Here is a 21335-nt window from a genome sequence, read left to right as displayed (position 1 = left end):
ACTGCAATAACACATCCCCCCTATCACCACCCACTGCAATAACACATCCCTCCTATCACCACAGCAATAACACATCCCTCCTATCACCACTGCAATAACACATCCCCCCTATCACCACTGTAGTAACACATCCCCCCTATCACCACTGTAATAACACATCCCCCTATCACCACTACAATAACACATCCCTCCTATCACCACTTTAATAACACATCCCCCTCTATCACCGTACAATAACACATCCCCCCTATCGCCACTGCAATAAACACATCCCCCCTATCATCACTGCAATAACATATCCCCCCTATCACCACTGCAATAACACATCCCCCTATCACCACTGCAATAACACATCCCCCTATCACCACTGCAATATCACATTCCCCCTATCATCACTGCAATAACACATACCCCCTATCACCACTGCAATAACACATCCCTCCCATCACCACTGCAATAACACATCCCTCCTATCACCACTGCAATATCACATCCCCCCTATCACCACTGCAATAACACAGCCCTCCTATCACCGTACAATAACACATCCCCCCTATCACCACTGCAATAACACATCCCCCTTATCACCACTGCAATAACACATCCCCCCTATCACCACTGCAATAACACATCCCCCTATCACCACTGCAATATCACATTCCCCCTATCACCACTGCAATATCACATTCCCCCTATCACCACTGCAATAACACAGCCCCCCTATCACCGTACAATAACACAGCCCCCCTATCACCGTACAATAACACATCCCCCCTATCACCACTGCAATAACACATCCCCCTTATCACCACTGCAATAACACATCCCCCCTATCACCACTGCAATAACACAGCCCCCCTATCACCACCGCAATAACACATCCCCCCCATCACCGTACAATAACACATCCCCCCTACCACTGTAATAACACAGCCCCCCTATCACCACTGCAATATCACATCCCCCCTATCACCGTACAATAACACATCCCCCCTATCACCACTGCAATAACACATCCTCCCTATCACCACTGCAATAACACATCCCCCTATCACCACTGCAATAACACATCCCCCCTATCACCACTGCAATAACACATCCCTCCTATCACCACTGTAATAACACATCATTGCCCCATCACCACTGCAATAACACATTCCTCCTATCACCACTGCAATAACACATCAGCCCCCCTATCACCACTGCAATAACACATCAGCCCCCCTATCACCACTGCAATAACACATCCCCCCCATCACCACTGTAATAACACATCCCCCCCATCACCACTGTAATAACACATCCCCCCATCACCACTGCAATAACACATCCCCCCCTATCACCACTGCAATAACACATCCCCCTTATCTCCACTGCAATAACACATCCCCCCTATCACCACTGCAATAACACATCCCCCTATCACCACTGCAATATCACATTCCCCCTATCACCACTGCAATAACACAGCCCCCCTATCACCGTACAATAACACATCCCCCCTATCACCACTGCAATAACACATCCCCCTTATCACCACTGCAATAACACCCCCTATCACCACTACAATAACACATCCCCCCTATCACCACTGCAATAACACATCCCTCCTATCACCACTGTAATAACACATCATCGCCCCATCACCACTGCAATAACACATCCCCCCTATAACCACTGCAATAACACATCCCTCCTATCATCACTGCAATAACACATCCCTCCTATCACCACTGCAATAACACATCCCTCTTATCACCACTGCAATAACACATCCCTCTTATCACCACTGCAATAACACATTCCCCCTATCACCACTGCAATAACATATCAGCCCCCTATCACCACTGCAATAACACATCAGCCCCCCTATCACCATTGCAATAACACATCCCTCCTATCACCACTGCAATAACACATCCCTCCTATCACCACTGTAATAACACATCCCTCCTATCACCACTGTAAAAACACATCCCCCCTATCACCACCCACTGCAATAACACATCCCCCTATCACCACTGCAATATCACATCCCCCCTATCACCACTGCAATAACACATCCCTCCTATCACCACTGCAATAACACATCCCTCTTATCACCACTGCAATAACACATCCCCCCTATCACCACTGTAATAACACATCCCCCCTATCACCACTGTAATAACACATCCCCCTATCACCACTGCAATAACACATCCCTCCTATCACCACTTTAATAACACATCCCCCTCTATCACCGTACAATAACACATCCCCCCTATCGCCACTGCAATAAACACATCCCCCTATCATCACTGCAATAACACATCCCCCCTATCACCACTGCAATAACACATCCCCCTATCACCACTGCAATATCACATTCCCCCTATCATCACTGCAATAACACATACCCCCATCACCCCTGCAATAACACATCCCCCCTATCACCACTGCAATAACACATCCCTCCCATCACCACTGCAATAACACATCCCTCCTATCACCACTGCAATATCACATCCCCCCTATCACCACTGCAATAACACAGCCCTCCTATCACCGTACAATAACACATCCCCCCTATCACCACTGCAATAACAGATCCCCCTTATCACCACTGCAATAACACATCCCCCCTATCACCACTGTAATAACACATCCCCCTATCATCACTGCAATATCACATTCCCCCTATCACCACTGCAATATCACATTCCCCCTATCACCACTGCAATAACACAGCCCCCCTATCACCGTACAATAACACATCCCCCCTATTACCACTGCAATAACACATCCCCCTTATCACCACTGCAATAACACATCCCCCCTATCACCACTGCAATAACACAGCCCCCCTATCACCACCGCAATAACACATCCCCCCATCACCGTACAATAACACATCCCCCCTACCACTGTAATAACACAGCCCCCCTATCACCACTGCAATATCACATCCCCCCTATCACCGTACAATAACACATCCCCCCTATCACCACTGCAATAACACATCCTCCCTATCACCACTGCAATAACACATCCCCCCTATCACCACTACAATAACACATCCCCCCTATCACCACTGCAATAACACATCCCTCCTATCACCACTATAATAACACATCATCGCCCCATCACCACTGCAATAACACATTCCTCCTATCACCACTGCAATAACACATCAGCCCCCCTATCACCACTGCAATAACACATCAGCCCCCCTATCACCACTGCAATAACACATCCCCCCTATCACCACTGTAATAACACATCCCCCCCATCACCACTGTAATAACACATCCCTCCATCACCACTGCAATAACACATCCCCCCCATCACCACTGCAATAACACATCCCCCTAATCACCACTGCAATAACACATCCCTCCTATCACCACTGCAATAACACATCCCCCCCATCACCACTGCAATAACCCATCCCCCCCATCACCACTGCAATAACACATCCCCCTTATCACCACTGCAATAACACATCCCTCCTACCACCACTGCAATAACATATCCCTCCTATAACCACTGCAATAACACATCCCCCCTATCACCACTGTAATAACACATCCCCCCCATCACCACTGTAATAACACATCCCCCCCATCACCACTGTAATAACACATCCCCCCATCACCACTGCAATAACACATCCCTCCATCATTACTGCAATAACACATCCCCCCATCACCACTGCAATAACACATCCCCCCTATCACCACTGCAATAACACATCCCTCCTATCACCACTGCAATACCACATCCCTCCTATCACCACTGTAATAACACATCCCTCCTATCACCACTGTAATAACACATCCCCCATCACCACTGCAATAACACATCCCCCCATCAGCACTGCAATAACACATCCCCCCTATCACCACTGCAATACCACATCCCTCCTATCACCACTGCAATACCACATCCCTCCTATCACCACTGTAATAACACATCCCCCCCATCACCACAGTAATAACACATCCCCCCATCACCACAGTAATAACACATCCCCTCCATCACCACTGTAATAACACATCCCCCCCATCACCACTGTAATAACACATCCCCCCATCACCACTGTTATAACACATCCCATTATGGCTTCTGCAGTAAAACATTTCCCCCTCAACAATGTAGTAACTAATTTCTGCTCACCCCTCCTTTATAACACATCTATCCCCTCAGTAGAAACACCTAGCGCCTCGGCCGACAACCATTGCCACATCGCCCCTCGGCCGACACACATTACCACGTTGTCGGCAACCTAAGACGGGACATGTTTTCAGGGTACAGTTCCTCACAGCACTACGGAATATTCTGTTTATAGCCGGTTACGTGTTTCCAAAATCCCCGGAACACGTTTCCTTATAATATAATAATAATACATGTTACTTACCAAGTTCATTGGTAAACTCATTGGATTCTTCTCCTCTTACATTTTTCTCTAAACCTGGAAACTGAAACAGCAAAATTCAATAATCTTACATAATATAAGGCATAAAATATTCATAACACAAAAGGGAAGGTGACAAAATATGAATAATACAAACAAAGTATAAAGCTTTATGCAGGAATATAAAATAAACATAATGAAAATCATCACCAGGAGCCGAAATATGAATGAACGATAAGAACAAAGAATTCCTTGGTTAAAGGAGTTACTGCGGTTTGCAGGTTATCATATGTGACGTACTGTATAATAGATTGAGAAGTCCCAAGCCATATGGTAAAACTATCCTTTAAAAAAAAAAAATTGACTAAAAACTCAGGCACCGTGTGACCTTTTCCCTTAAAATACATTAGCAGACTCCAGGGTCCCTCTGACATAGGTGAAACCAACCACTGACTATGGGCCTGATTCAGAGCCGCTCATTAGCGGCTGCTCGTTCGCTCCGAGCGATGTTTGCACAACTGCGTACGGATTGTAATACGCATGCACGAACCAGTCTGTGCGGCGGAAAATTGTTTGTTCGCTAGATAGCGAGTGCCTGCTATTTTGAGTGACAGAATGAGGCGTATGTGGGTGGTAACAGGGGAAGGTGCTTGAAAACGGGGAGTGGAGATCCGAACGCAGGCGTGCTTAAAGGTCAAAGCGGGCGTTTTATGGGTGTGCATAATTAATACAGCAGCGTCATTGACCACGTCAGTTGGTTGTCTTTTAGCCAAAACTGCTGGCAAGATTTCGGTAGGAAAAACCAACCACAAGACTAGCGAGCAGTTCATACGCTGTTCGATGTACTCGATTAATCTAATAAATAGCGGACATGACGTATGATGCGAGCGGCCAGGGGGCGTTTTTATTAAATGAACGAGCGCATGTTTTGCTCGCTCGTTCAGACATGGAGGCGGCAACAGACCGCAAGGAGCGTACGGTTCTTTTGAATAACCACCCCCTTTTACTGAACGAGCGAGCGCTAATTGCGAGCGGCTCTGAATGAGGGCCTATGTCAGATCCCATTATAAAAAAGGAACACATGTGTTCCCCTGACATAGGGGAATTAGCCCCAGCCTGGTCAGCACAGGGATGAAGCCTATAAAAGAATTGGCCTGGGAGGAGGGGCTACAAAAAAAACCCAGCTTGAGGCACCCACCCAGACAGGCAGAGCCCCACACTCAAATAGCCCCACACCCTGCCCCACTGGTTGCTAACGTCGGGGCAATAAACACAATTCTGGACTAGTGGAGTGGGGTCCCTCATAATAAACGAGGAGTGTTTACAAAGTCATCCGGTTTCCCCAAAGGAAAGCCCACTGACTGAAGCAGGTTCAGAAAGAAGTCAGTTGTAGGCGATACAAGTTATAAACCTGATACTCCTTGGACTACCTGTTTGCGAACGTTTGACTCACAGGTGCCTGAGTTGCGAGACCCCGAGCCACAACAAGGTGACTGACCCAAGGGCACTAAATTGTAGGACTTAAGCACCACATCCCAGGCAAACAGGCGCCCACCATGGGAGACTACGCTGCACTTCTAATGCTGGGGCTAATGCAGAACATAAAAGGTTATATGGACACCGCAGCCAGACTTTGAGACATCCCATCTGGCCATCTCAGGATTCCTACCCCCCACAAAGATGCGCTACAGGGGAGATCCCCTGCCTAAAATCAAAGGGGAATTTTGTGAAGTCCTGCTGCAAGGGAGATGCTCCACCAAAAATCTAATGAGAGGGATGACTAAGGGCTGACTTACCCTAAGATTTGGGGGCATAGGTTGACTGTGTACTTGCTCAGCAGATAGAGGAGAGACCAACCCTCACGTTTAATGTCAGGCCTGCATAGAGGACTCCTGGGGGGGTGAGTAAAGTTGTACAACGTCCGTAACAGTTGTGTAGGCGCGCACGCAGCAGTGTAGGACCCCCCATTGACTTAATGCTTAATAGTGATTTTGAGCGAACCCAACAGGCACATGGGTCAAAGTTTGGTCTACAGTGATTGCTGGTCAAGTTAATGTTTGTCATACTTGTGAGGGAGACGTTATAATGGAAGATTAAGGACCTCATTCAGAGCCGCTCGCAAAATGTGAGCGCTCGCTCTGAATGAGGGTGGCCGCTTCTCTGTAAAGAGCCGGCCTCCTGGCCTTTAAGCTGTGGGTGACTACCCACAGCTTTAGCGAGCGGCCAGGTTGATGGGGCTTGCGACGAGACCCTTGTGGTAGGGTCTCGTCTGCCGCAAGCCCCAGTGAGCTTTCGGCTCTAACAGAGCCGGAAGCTCACCACTGACATCACGAGTGATGTCAGTGGGGCCGGGAACGCCTCTGTTTGGCTAGCCACCCCCCCCACCCCGCCTACTTGTAGTGAGCCCCGGAGCGAGAGAATTTTTCTCTCGCTCCGGGGCTTGCGCACGCGCAGTGCGGCCACTGCGCGTGCGCAGGGCCTCAACATCGACCCGCTTGCGAGCGCTCAGCGCTTGCGAGCGGGTCTGAATGAGGCCCTAAGTGTACAGTCATAGGGGGGGAATTCAATTGTCGGCGAAGGGTGCAAATTGCGTGGCAACGGCAGCCCATCTCGCACCCTTTGGTGGCTGGACGAATGCCTCATTTGCACAAAAGTTCTCGCTACCCTATGAGGTAGCGAACACATTTGTGCGAGATCCTGTTGCCGTGAGGTGCAACGGTTGCCGTGCAGATTCAACTCGGCAAACGGATTTGCCCTTAAATTCCCCCCATAGAATGGATCGATAACGGTCAATGAGGGAATGGCGGCTACCTTCTGTAAGTCCATTGCACGATCGCTTTGCAGCAGTTTCTGGCTCAGGTATTATAGACAGTGGGATCCACTATTTGTTTGTGTTGGATAATGCTGGTTTTATACACTATTATTAATATTAACAGTTTCTTATCTAGCGCAGCAGATCACATTGATCTTTACAATTGGAAACAACATTAATAGAACAAAACTGGGGAATAACAGACAGACATAGGGGTAGGAGGGCCCTGCTCGTAGGCTTAGGGGTAAATTTACTCAAGTGAGAGTTTTAAAAGTGATGTTGCCCAAAGAAACCAATCAGATTCTAACTATTATCTTCTAGAAGGTGCTAGTTAACTTAAGTAGAATCTGATTGGTTGCTATGGGCAACATCACTTTTAAAACTCACTTCTAAAAACGCTCACTTTAGTAAATTTACCCCTTACAATCTATAGACTATGAGAATGTGCATATCTTTTATAGGACGGCTCTCTGCATATTCAACATTCCAAGAAGAACGATCAAACATAAGGTGGGAGACAGACAAATATAATAACACTATTACATTTATTAAATACACACAACAACCTACTGTATCATAAACACCTAACATCGGTAAATACACATTATGGTAGAGAGGTTTTGGCGTCCTTGTACACGGACTATGGGCCTGATCTTAAGTCACACGCAATCCGCACGCAATGCCGATCACGACGTAGTTGATCCATGTTTTGCAACTGCGCATACGTAAAAACTTCTAAAAGCTCAAACGATAAACTGAACGTACGCAAAAGGCGCTGTTGCGATTGAAACGGGCAGGATCTGAAATGCAGGGGGAAAGTGACGGGCGTTCCTGGGACGATGCCATGCAAAAATTATCTGTTTAGTGGGTGTATTATGGGAGCGACGCGGGCGTGTCTATACAAATGGCTGCATTCCCAGATGCACAAGCGCAGGCATCGGAAGCCATAGGGCTGGTGAAAGTTTCGATGGTGGCGTAAAAGACGCACCAATTCGGTATTACTGCGTGTGGGCGTCTCAGTCTTTGCACATTCGGCCGCACGGATGTACACAGGGGAGGAGTTTGTAGCGCCATTTGCATAAACTCACAGAACGGCGGCCGCCAATAGAGGCTGCTGCGTTCTACTCAGATTCAAGCGCTATAATGCTAATTGGTTTCTGCCTTTCAAATGTTTTTTTGTTGTTGTCTTTTATTGTTCCTAGAGAGGTGGTGGAAACTCACCTCCCCCGCCGCCCACTCCCCACACATTAGGCGGAGATACTCAGAGAGGCCAGAACAATGTAAAGAGACAGACAGACACAGACACGAACACACACAGACACACACACACACCTTTAAAGTGAATGGCCGGGGGCAGCCTAGGCCCCCGGGAGCTTTGGGGGCTATGACAGTGTGAAATACATTTTAGTTGAGTCTACAATGTTCGGTCGTTAAAGAAAAAAAAAAGTTCTCTATCCCACCGTCTCTTCAGCACCATCTTACTGTGTTTCACAAGCATCAGCCCCCTGCATCTCACCCCATTCCCGTGTCTTCGCTCCAACACCCCCGTGTCTCTCCAACTTACCCCCTTGTGTCCTTCCATTAGCTCCCTGCCCCTGCGTCCCTCACCATCAGTTCCCTGCCCGTGTCCCCCACCAGCAGCTCCCTGCCCCTGTGTCTCCTCTCCCATCAGCAGCTTATGCCCCCCCGGGTCCCTCTAGCAGCAGCTCCCTGCCCGTGTCTCCTCTCCGACCAGCAGCTTATGCCCCCCCGGGTCCCTCTAGCAGCAGCTCCCTGCCCGTGTCTCCTCTCCCACCAGCAGCTTATGCCCCCCCGGGTCCCTCTAGCAGTAGCTCCCCGCCCCTGTGCTCCTCTCCCACCAGCAGCTTATGCCCCCCCGGGTCCCTCTAGCAGCAGCTCCCTGCCCGTGTCTCCTCTCCGACCAGCAGCTTATGCCCCCCCGGGTCCCTCTAGCAGCAGCTCCCTGCCCGTGTCTCCTCTCCCACCAGCAGCTTATGCCCCCCGGGTCCCTCTAGCAGTAGCTCCCCGCCCCTGTGCTCCTCTCCCACCAGCAGCTTATGCCCCCCCGGGTCCATTTAGCAGCAGCTCCCCGCCCCTGTGTCTCCTCTACCTCCAGCAGCTTATCCCTCCCATGTCCCTCTAGCAGTAGCTCACCTTCGTGCCTGCGCTGGCCCTTGCTCCTCTCCATGGCTCCTCAGTGCACTAAGGGCATGATGTCACATACTCTGTGCCGCAAAAGAAGCCACCGGGACGCAGGGCCACAAAGTGAGTGACAGGGAGGGGCAGGCCGCGGACGAGGATGAGGAACATGGAGCCGGAAACCGAGGATGGTGAAGCGGTCGCCACCAGAAAGTGGTACTCTGTCTGTAGGACTTCTATTCAGGGACATGGCAGAGGGGGGGAACTAGTTCCACCTACCATTAGAGGTGACGGAACTCAGTTCCACCCCGTTCTTGCCCACTTTAACCCTTGTCTAAACCTATAAAACCTGACTGGCAATGATTTATAGGGCACTGAAGTAAACTGGTACCAGGTAGCGTGACTTGGAAGACCCCACAGATAATCATCCTGGTAAGGCATAAATTTAATGTGCAGAAAGTTGGCTACCGAAAAAGAAATACCGGTGAATAGCGTGGGTGCAGCACGGGGATGAGCGAAACTTTTCCCAGGAGGGATGTAATCACCATCCATCCTTGGACATGGACAGTATCTCTTTGATACTCGTTACCTTTTTCCCAAGGTCGTGTTTTATCACTTCCTGGACTAAAACGTCCGCCAGAGTTTTGAAGTCGGTGAGAAACTTTTTATTTTTTTCATCTTCTTTTTTTTCTTCAATTAGGAGCTGGAAAAGGGTCTCTTCCTGGCGGCATGCTCGCGCTATACACGCGGCCTTCTCCGAAACACGTAACAGCTCGTGGAGGATCTCGGACATACTTCAGTCTCTACTGTAACCTGTAATGTGCAACAAAGAGGAAAGATCATTACCACCCAAGGTGACTCACAAGGACAATTGTTTTAATTTAAAACCTCAATTGAAAACTGGTTATGTGACAGCTTTTCTCCCCCTCCCCATCTGTGCCAGCACCACCCCACTTCCTGTCAGTGCCAACCTTTCTACCGTTCTATCCCATTATCTCTCTTCCCATCTCTGCCAGCCTCTGCGCTCCCCCTCCCCGTTTTGTGCTAGTGTCACTCTCTATACCAGTCTCTCCTCCACTCTATACTAGCCACTCCCCTTCCAGTCAGTGCCTACCCCCCTCTCCATGCCAGTCTCTCCCCTTTCTGTCTGTGCCAGCCTTTCTATCCCCCCTCTCCATGCCAGTCTCTCCCCTTTCTGTCTGTGCCAGATTTTCTATCCCACCTCTATCTCATCCTTTCTCCCTCTCCATTCTCTATTCCAGTATCTCCCTTCCCATCTGTGCCAACCTCTCCCTTTCCCACGTCTATGCTAGTCTCTCCCCCGCTCTATGCTAGCCTCTCCCCGCTCTATGCTAGTCTCTCCCCTGTCTATGCTAGTCTCTCTCCCTCTCTATGCTAGTCTCTCCCCCTCTCTATGTTAGTCTCTCCCCCTCTCTATGCTAGTCTCTCTCCCGCTCTATGCTAGTCTCTCTCCCGCTCTATGCTAGTCTCTCCCCCGCTCTATGCTAGTCTCTCCCATGCTCTATGCTAGTCTCTCTCCCGCTCTATGCTAGTCTCTCCCCCTCTCTATGCTAGTCTCTCCCCCTCTCTATGCTAGTCTCTCCCCCTCTCTATGCTAGTCTCTACCCCGCTCTATGCTAGTCTCTCCCCCGCTCTATGCTAGTCTCTCCCCCGCTCTATGCTAGTCTCTCCCATGCTCTATGCTAGTCTCTCTCCCGCTCTATGCTAGTCTCTCTCCCTCTCTTTGCTAGTCTCTCTCCCTCTCTATGCTAGTCTCTCCCATGCTCTATGCTAGTCTCTCTCCCGCTCTATGCTAGTCTCTCTCCCGCTCTATGCTAGTCTCTCTCCCTCTCTTTGCTAGTCTCTCTCCCTCTCTATGCTAGTCTCTCCCCCTCTCTATGCTAGTCTCTCCCCCTCTCTATGCTAGTCTCCCCCCCTCTATGCTAGTCTCTCCCCCTCTCTATGCTAGTCCCTCCCCCCCTCTATGCTAGTATGTCCCCCTCTCTATGCTAGTGTCTCCCCCTCTCTATGCTAGTCTCTCCCCCTCTCTATGCTAGTCCCTCCCCCCCTCTATGCTAGTCCCTCCCCCTCTCTATGCTAGTCTCTCTCCCTCTCTATGCTAGTCTCTCCCCCTCTCTATGCTAGTCTCTCCCCCTCTCTATGCTAGTCTCTCCCCCTCTCTATGCTAGTCTCTCCCCCTCTCTATGCTAGTCTCTCCCCTCCCTCTCTACACTAGTCTCTTCCCCCCTCTATGCTAGTCTCTCTCCCCCTCTATGCTAGTCTCTCCCCCCTCTATGCTAGTCTCTCCCCCTCTTTGCTAGTCTCTCCCCCTCTTTGCTAGTCTCTCCCCCTCTCTATGCTAGTCCCTCCCCCTCCTCTATGCTAGTCTCTCCCCTCCCTCTCTACACTAGTCTCTCCTCCCCTCTATGCTAGTCTCTATTCCCTCTATGCTAGTCTCTCCCCCTCCTCTATGCTAGTCTCTCCCCCTCTCTATGCTAGTCTCTCCCCCCCGCCCTCTATGCTAGTCTCTCCCCTCCCTCTCTACACTAGTCTCTCCCCCTCTCTATGCTAATCTCTCCCCCCCACCCTCTATGCTAGTCTCCCCCCCCACCCTCTATGCTAGTCTCTCCCCCTCTCTATGCTAGTCACTCTCCTCCCTCTCTATGCTAGTCTGTCCTCCCCCTCTATGCTAGTCTCTCTCCCTCTCTATGCTAGTCTTTCTGCCCTCATCTCTTCCCCATCCTTTCTCGCTCTACCCTCTCTATGCCAGTTTCTCCCTTTCCCCTGTGCTAGCGTCTCTCCCCATCCCTCCCCTTTCTGTGCCAGCCTCTCTCTCCGTCTACCATGTGTGCCTCTTTCCATCCCTTTATACGTGTGCAGAAAATAAAACATTGGCTAATGTACAAAAATATTTTGAATGTTAAAAAGTTATTTTTAAACTTTATCAACTATTTTTTTTTGTAGACTACCATTATCAACATGTTGTTGATATAAACAGACAAATAAGAAGAAAAAAATGTAAATATGGTTTATGTTTCAAAAATCCACTGAGGCCAAGAGTAAAGGCCCCCTTTCCCTCGAAATCCTGAACAAACAATATCGTGCCTACAAATGGAACGATTGTACAAACGACCAAACAATATAGATGGGTCGGTAACAATTGCAAATTGTTCATGATCTATCGTTTCTCCCCAGACGATGCACACTGCAGCTCTCTCTGTCGTCCTCGTCGTCTGGCACAAAATGGAGGGGGGGGGAGTGGCCAGGATCAGTGACGACAAATCGTCCATCGCATCGTTCATACACAGGAAACGATGTGTGCCAAATTGTGAAAGATAGGCCGATATCTTTCTGCAGGTTTAATTGATCAGCGTCCATGACCAACGACAGCGGGATCGCGCTTTGGCATCGTAATCATGCTCACACACGGCACTTATTACACTATCGGTCGTTCCAATCGAATGAAAAATGATTTTTAGAATCATTTTTGTATTAATTATAAGTTGAGATCGAGAAGATATTTGTTTTACAGGTGTCCGCTCTGCGTTTTTAACCTCTATTCTCTTTTCCTTCAGATTGTATTAGCTTGCCGGTGACCTTGACAGTGGCGTCGAGCTGCTGTGTGTATTTGAAGCACCTAATATATATTATTAGTACACATTTTCCAATCCCCACACTTATCATAGGCGCAGTAAATCAGCAAATTATTTTACCATAGCTGCTAATCGCAGGGGGTATCGTGCACTAGGGAGGATCCCAGGAAAATGTCAACAGCTATTGTCAAATAAGCGACAAGACACCAGAATTGTATAGGCAAAAAAATACAGTATACAGTATGCAATAAATGTATATTAATTTGAATGGCCAGTAAAGGCAGAGGTTATATGTATATTTCTGGCATTCTTTAGCTCATGTGACAAAAGCCTTCTATGTAGGGGCACTGAAATCCAGTTTAGGACTATTTCTCTCCCCTGGTAATATTAGGCTACGGTTGAGCAGAGGTTACTCACATTTGTTTTGCAAATATTTAGTTTTACATGTTTTTACAGTCTATTTTCAGAGAAACAACAACAACTACAGTGAAACATTTGATTAATCAAAGTAGTTTGCTGTGGAACAGTATATAGGTACACGATTATGGATTTCAATTTACATTAAACAATATCCAAAAATTTCATTCAGATTCCATATATTACTTTCCACTGTTTACACTACCTCAGTGGAGTTCTTATGGTAAATGATAATGTGATAATGTGAAGTGACGCCTAAAATTTCAGACTTATGCGCTGGAGATGGGTATAGATTTGGCCAATGGGGCTTGTGGCTTTTGCATAAAGGGTATAAGATCATATCTCAGGGCCTGAACTCGCAAGCAGCTTAGCTATTCCGTCCGTGCTGATATGGTAAGGAGGGGGTATCACGCCTCCTGGTGCATTACGTATCCGGGCTGCGTTGTCCAATACAGTATTAAATACTCTGCGGACCATCGGCCGGCTAGGGTGACCCATGGGGTCCCGCAGCCGGCCGTCACAGCTGCGTGGAAGAAGCCAGAAATCTCCGTCAGCCAAGGGAGATCCTGGCCTCTTCCCTCCCCCCCCCCCCCCCCAACGGTGGCGACACGCCGCCGTTTCAGGAAACTGAGGCCATCGCCGCCCCCAAACGGCAGCAGACTGTCAATCACTGACCGTCTGCTGACAGTTTACGTGCAGGCTCACACATGCGCAGAATGGGTCGCCTGGCACCTGCGCAGATTCCCGAACATCGGGAATCTGCGTTCAGCAGTGCGCAGAATTAGGCCCTCTGCTCCCTGTGCTATTTTATAACCCAAGTTTAAACAACAAAGTCATTTTTATATAGTCTGTCATCTCCATCCTGAGATTTATTGTGCGACCCTTGTTATATAGACTTGGACGTTATCGCCGGTGAGAGACTGGTGGTGGCCCTTTAATAAACAGATAGGAAAGTAATATATAGAATTTCGGACGCAATTTTTTTAAACAAAAATAACTTTGTCCCCGTCTGCTCATAAAGAGTACAAGTAACGAGTACTACAAATGGTGAGCGTGGCCCAATAGGTTATTTACCATTAGTTACCGGCATCGTTTTCATCTCCTCTTCCTGCATCTTCTGGGGGGGGGGCATTTACTAAAGGGTGGTTTACGTATTTTATAAATGGGGGCTCTATGCATTATTAAGTTAATAAACGGGGACAAAATTAAAGAATTATTTAGTACTGGGGGATCTAGGCGTTATTTATTACTTAGGAGCCATATTAGCAATATGTATTACAGTAAATCCCTGATACGCAGCGGCCGGGGTACCAGGAGAGCCCCGGTAATACTCAGCATTACACTGGGTTTCGCTTAAGCTGATTACACACATGTCCAATCCTCCGGGGGATCCAACTCCCGAACAGACTGGAGAGAGATAAAGTGGACGAAGATAAAGTACCAGCCAATCAGCTCCTAACTGTCATTTTTCAAACACAGCCTGTGACATGGCAGTTAGGAGCTGGTACTTTATCTGCATCCAAGGCTTAGTAAATAGACCCCATGGTTACACAGCACTAATGATAGAAATATTTTGCATCTGAAGGTTTAGACCTGTAGAGAAAGTTTTCTATCCTCAGTGAGAACATATGACAAGAATTTATTCATAACACATGGAAAAAAAACATATATCATTTCCCAAGAATAACTCACCAAACCTTTCATTTCCAAGTCAACCACTGTGAATATACTGTGTGAGCCACATCTAAAAAAAGGAGCCACTGAATCACAGAACGCACAAGTATTTTCCATGATCTCACTATAATTACAGTGACAAAAATAAAGCTCCTCTACCAGCCTCAAATTATCTCCACGCATGTATTTATTTTATTATTAATATGGCTGAACCATGAAAAAACATGTTAGCACCAATAAATGCAACAAGAGTTATACTGTCTTATAATGCAGAGAGATACTTCTACTCTAAGAGTGATGCGAATCGGACGCACAAGCTTCTGCTGATTAAAATGATATGCGGCATGTCTATGTTCTGTGTGCGTCTGCGGGTGCATCTGCATTCAAAACGCTACATTACAGTGTCACATCCCATGACACTGTAACATAGCATTTCATATACAGATACACCCGCAGACGCACACAGAATATAGGCATGCCGCATATCATTTTAATCAGCAGAAGATTGTGCTTCCTAATCGCATCACTGTGCGAATAAGACGCATTTGAAGGTAAAAAGTCGTACGGAAATATGCTCGGCGCTACCAAGTGACACCTAGCTCCCGCGTTATGTGAATCACGACTTGTAGCGCACGGAGGATAGATGCATGTGGACACATCTGGACATCAGCCGGGTCAGGAACTCGGAAGAGATGACACCGCTGGGGGTGGTACCACCTACTGTGGGAATCACTGATCTAAACCAACCAGGGCCTATATTTGTGAAGCGGCGGGTTTCAGGTGAAAATTTAAAGTGGCACTAACATTAATTGTAAAGCACACCGAGCTGTGAACTTAATGTTAGTGCCGCTTTAAATTTTCACCTGAAACGCACACGTGATGCTGGTGCAATACATTTAGGGGTGCATGAGCCTATCTGTTCCACTCTTACATATATAGGTACAGACACTGCTAAAGGGATTCACCGGCCCGGATGGAAATGCAGAGGCTGGATGATGGAAAATTGTGACTTTAAGGTCTGTCTATTATGAATTGTGGACAAACCCCCCTCGTTAATTAAGTTTTCCATTTCCTCCCAATATGTTAAAAAAAGTGATGGGACATCCGACTGTCTTCATTCCATGGTCACATTGGTAATTGGTAAGATATATGCTAATGCTGCAGGAGGTGTCTGAAGGAAAAAGACGCCTCCGTTCAGGATCTGATGCCTGCGTCCAAAGCTTACTCAGAATGGCCACCTCCTGCCAGCTCGTGAGGCCAGTAAATCTGCATCGAATGAGGTAGATGTTTCAGACAAGTGGGAGGTGCTGGACATAGCAACCAATCAGCTTCTGCCTATCATTTTCTGGAATGCAATAGATAAAATTATAACTATAATCTGATTGGTTGCTTTGAACAACACCGCCACTTGCCTGTTACCTGTTTGATAAATCTGCCACTTATTGTACAAAAGACCCATTTACCGACTCAGTCGTGACATGTATAAAGAAAATAACTATGTGGGTGGAACGAGCCACTAATCTGGGAATCCCGCCAGTATAACATGAAATGAAACTCATGCAATTATCTTGTCCTCCAACCCAAAGTCTAGAATTGGTACCTGGGTGATACAGGAAGTAACGATGGACACAGGAAGCCCGCCAGAGAATGGTGGACGACTGAGCCATCTTAACAGCATTGCAGGCCCCTGGCAAAGCAATGTACTCGGGCCCCTGAGATCAGACACCCACTGCCCCCTCCCCCGTAAAAAAAATCAGACCCCAGATTGGACACCCACTGATCCCCCCTCCCCCATTAATAAAATCAGACCCCAGAGCAGACACCCACTGCCCTCTCTCCTCAATGAATACATTCAGACCCCATATTGGATGCCTAAATGCCCCCTAATTAATACAAGTAGACCCTAGATCTGGCAATCCAACCCCCCCTCCACACAAAAAAATCAGTCCCAAAATTTTAAAAAAAAATTCATAACTTACCTCCTGTGGTCCCACGCCGTCTCCCCACATGCTCCAGACATCCACCAATCAGCATGCTGACAGCCATTCAATGTCTGACTGCACGCTGGGAGACAGGTAGAGATGCTCCCCGGCCGCTCTGATTGTGTGTAAATTAGCATGGAGTGTGCGGCCGCTCGCTCAGTGAATGGGGCAGCCGGCTGAGAGACAGGCAGAGGAAGATGCTCCCCGGCCGCTCTGATTGTGTGTGATCCAGCATGGAGTGTGCGGCCGCTCGCTCAGTGAATGGGGCAGCCGGCTGAGAGGCAGGCAGAGGAAGATGCTCCCCGGCCGCTCTGATTGTGTGTGATCCAGCATGGAGTGTGCGGCCGCTCTGATTGTGTGTGATCCAGCATGGAGTGTGCGGCCGCTCGCTCAGTGGACGGGGCAGCCGGCTGAGAGACAGGCAGAGGAAGATGCTCCCTGGCCGCTCTGATTGTGTGTGATCCAGCATGGAGTGTGCGGCCGCTCGCTCAGTGCATGGGGCAGCCGGCTGAGAGGCAGGCAGAGGAAGATGCTCCCCGGCCACTCTGATTGTGTGTAATATAGCATGGAGTGTGCGGCCGCTCTGATTGTGTGTGATCCAGCATGGAGTGTGCGGCCGCTCGCTCAGTGCACGGGGCAGCCGGCTGAGAGACAGGCAGAGGAAGATGCTCCCCGGCCGCTCTGATTGTGTGTGATCCAGCATGGAGTGTGCGGCCGCTCTGATTGTGTGTGATCCAGCATGGAGTGTGCGGCCGCTCTGATTGTGTGTAATATAGCATGGAGTGTGCGGCCGCTCGCTCAGTACATGGGGCAGCCGGCTGAGAGACAGGCAGAGGAAGATGCTCCCCGGCCGCTCTGATTGAGGATTACACACAAAGTGGCCGAGCGGGCAGCTTTCTCTGCGTATAGTGTGTAGACACCTGAGCTTCTCCTGTTTGTGGACAGTGTAATGACCCCGGTGCTGCCTACAGGGAGAGTTCACACCGTCTGCCCTGATTTCTAGAATAGTTTGGAATGAGGCACTTTGGCGCACAAGGGGCTGATTAGCCACTACAAATGTGGATGAACAAAGATCAGCAGTATTGTGAATAAAAAAGCTTATGTAAGGTGAAATATATTTTATATATATATATATATATATATATATAGCCTGTATTCAGCATAAAATACAATCAGAATACTCGTAGCTGTGGCTTAAAACTCTTTTCATGTACAGAATGTAGCAAAGCTTTGTTATATAATATATCATACATACGGTATATAAACACAAAGTCTGTATTTACTGTATTCTTCTATCCTGCAGCCATATAGATAAAATAAACATTTAGTAGTAGGCTCTGGCTGGCTGCAGTTATATATGGCTGTCCTCAGGATAACTGCGGATACAGGTGCATAATTACAGGTTAGTTAAGACCCTGAAAAAGTTGGGCTTATATATATACCATCTATAACAGCACCGTGCCAGAGCTGAATGACTATAAATCAGTGGTTCCCAAACTGAGTGCCATGGCACCCTGGGGTGCCTAGAGGCACTTGCAGGGGTGCCCTGGGTTAGTGGTTCAGTACCAAATAAATTATTTTTAGTCAGTGTGATAGGCAAAACAAGTGCTAATTGCCGCCATTCAAAAAAAAAAAGACTGACCCTAAAGGGTGACATATAAGCACAATTTACTTCATTTAATTTTTTCTGAATTTCTTAATTTTGTTTGGAACCACTGCTATAAATGTTTATTCTATCTATATGGCAGCAGGATATAATGATTACATTGAATATATTCTGTGTGTTCATATGATTATGATATTGGGCTGCATTCTCTACCTGCCTCCCAAGAAGCTCCAGAGACACCCCGACCTTGCCCGTCCTTTCTTAAAGTCCCCTCCCCTAGAATCGCGGGGTCCTGGGCAGCTGCCCAGTGTGCCCATACATTAATACGCTAGTGGTGGAAGGGCAACCACCATCGAATCTAGCGCTATGATAGTAATTAACTATCGCATCTAAGGAATTGGATGAGAAACCATTGCTATGATTCACGCATGAGCAAGAGCGAGCAGTGGGCAGCCTTGATGTTAAACTGCTGAATTCAGCTGCATTTTTACACCATTTGGCCGTCGCTTCCACACCATTCGCTGGTGGTGGGCGCAGTCATTGGAAAGGTATAAATACTGCCATTGGCAGAGAAGCACTGAGCACCAATGTCCATCCCTAACAGGAAGCACATTCCTGCACCTCTCTCACACTGAGGTATAAATACGGCCATTGGCAGAGAAGCACTGAGCACCAATGTCCATCCCTAACAGGAAGCACATTCCTGCACCTCTCTCACCCTGAGGTATAATTACTGCCATTGGCAGAGAAGCATTAAGCACCAATGTCCATCCCTAACAGGAAGCACATTCCTGCACCTCTCTCACACTGAGGTATAAATACGGCCATTGGCAGAGAAGCACTGAGCGCCAATGTCCATCCCTAACAGGAAGCACATTCCTGCACCTCTCTCACACTGAGGTATAAATACGGCCATTGGCAGAGAAGCACTGAGCACCAATGTCCATCCCTAACAGGAAGCACATTCCGGCACCTCTCTCACACTGAGGTATAAATACGGCCATTGGCAGAGAAGCACTGAGCACCAATGTCCATCCCTAACAGGAAGCGCATTCCTGCACCTCTCTCACACTGAGGTATAAATACGGCCATTGGCAGAGAAGCACTGAGCACCAATGTCCATCCCTAACAGGAAGCACATTCCTGCACCTCTCTCACCCTGAGGTATAATTACTGCCATTGGCAGAGAAGCATTAAGCACCAATGTCCATCCCTAACAGGAAGCACATTCCTGCACCTCTCTCACACTGAGGTATAAATACGGCCATTGGCAGAGAAGCACTGAGCACCAATGTCCATCCCTAACAGGTAGCACATTCCTGCACCTCTCTCGCACTGAGGTATAAATACGGCCATTGGCAGAGAAGCATTGAGCACCAATGTCCATCCCTAACAGGAAGCACATTCCTGCACCTCTCTCGCACTGAGGTATAAATACGGCCATTGGCAGAGAAGCATTGAGCACCAATATCCATCCCTAACAGGAAGCACATTCCTGCACCTCTCTCACACTGAGGTATAAATACGGCCATTGGCAGAGAAGCATTGAGCACCAATGTCCATCCCTAACAGGAAGCACATTCCTGCACCTCTCTCACACTGAGGTATAAATACGGCCATTGGCAGAGAAGCATTGAGCACCAATGTCCATCCCTAACAGGAAGCACATTCCTGCACCTCTCTCACACTGAGGTATAAATACGGCCAATGGCAAGGAAGCATTGAGCACCAATGTCCATCCCTAACAGGAAGCACATTCCTGCACCTCTCTCACACTGAGGTATAAATACGGCCAATGGCAGAGAAGCACTGAGCACAAATGTCCATCCCTAACAGGAAGCACATTCCTGCACCTCTCTCACACTGAGGTATAAATATGGCCATTGGCAGAGAAGCATTGAGCACCAATGTCCATCCCTAACAGGAAGCGCATTCCGGCACCTCTCTCACACTGAGGTATAAATACGGCCAGTGGCAGAGAAGCACTGAGCACCAATGTCCATCCCTAACAGGAAGCGCATTCCTGCACCTCTCTCACACTGAGGTATAAATACGGCCAATGGCAGAGACGCACTGAGCACCAATGTCCATCCCTAACAGGAAGCACATTCCTGCACCTCTCTCACACTGAGGTATAAATACGGCCATTGGCAGAGAAGCATTGAGCACCAATGTCCATCCCTAACAGGAAGCACATTCCTGCACCTCTCTCACACTGAGGTATAAATATGGCCATTGGCAGAGAAGCATTGAGCACCAATGTCCATCCCTAACAGGAAGCACATTCCTGCACCTCTCTCACACTGAGGTATAAATACGGCCATTGGCAGAGAAGCACTGAGCACAAATGTCCATCCCTAACAGGAAGCACATTCCTGCACCTCTCTCACACTATATGCACCGATCCCAGCAAAGTTTCCACACACTCCACCTGCTGCCATCTTGAAGTTATAATGTATTCGCTGTGTTTTGCCTCTAGAATCCTATTCCAGTAAACAGAGTCACACTACTTTAGCAGCATCCTAAGAGGGCATCTAAAACTGGGTACACACTAAACGATGTGTGTACCCAGCGATGTCAACGAAGATCCCAGACGGGCCGACATATCATGTGGTCCGTACACACTGGTCGATTTGGTGCCCGATATGCGCCCCCCCCGATGAGACTGACGGCCCATGGGAGCGAGCCCTACACAATGTACTGCATACACACTACA

At 48.2% G+C, this 21335-nt stretch overlaps 1 protein-coding gene across 2 annotated transcripts in view; it reads right to left on the bottom strand.

The window, feature by feature from the left end:
- INPP1 (inositol polyphosphate-1-phosphatase) overlaps positions 1–21335 on the bottom strand; it is a 44414-nt gene that overhangs the window by 20619 nt on the left and 2460 nt on the right. For both annotated transcript variants that reach the window (XM_088464545.1, XM_088464546.1), the window contains exons 2-3: positions 9937–10160; positions 4400–4460 (exon numbers count right to left, since the gene is read on the bottom strand). In XM_088464545.1, coding sequence (XP_088320671.1) covers positions 4400–4460; positions 9937–10140 — 265 coding nt within the window. In that variant the 5' untranslated portion in view covers positions 10141–10160. The remainder of the gene's footprint in view (positions 1–4399; positions 4461–9936; positions 10161–21335) is intronic.

Source organism: Taudactylus pleione, unplaced genomic scaffold (genome assembly GCF_031769625.1).
Source record: "Taudactylus pleione unplaced genomic scaffold, aTauple2 ptg001683l, whole genome shotgun sequence".
Taxonomy (NCBI): domain Eukaryota; kingdom Metazoa; phylum Chordata; class Amphibia; order Anura; family Myobatrachidae; genus Taudactylus; species Taudactylus pleione.
Note: the sequence above shows the minus strand (reverse complement) of the source record. Positions and strands in the feature narration are given on the sequence as shown.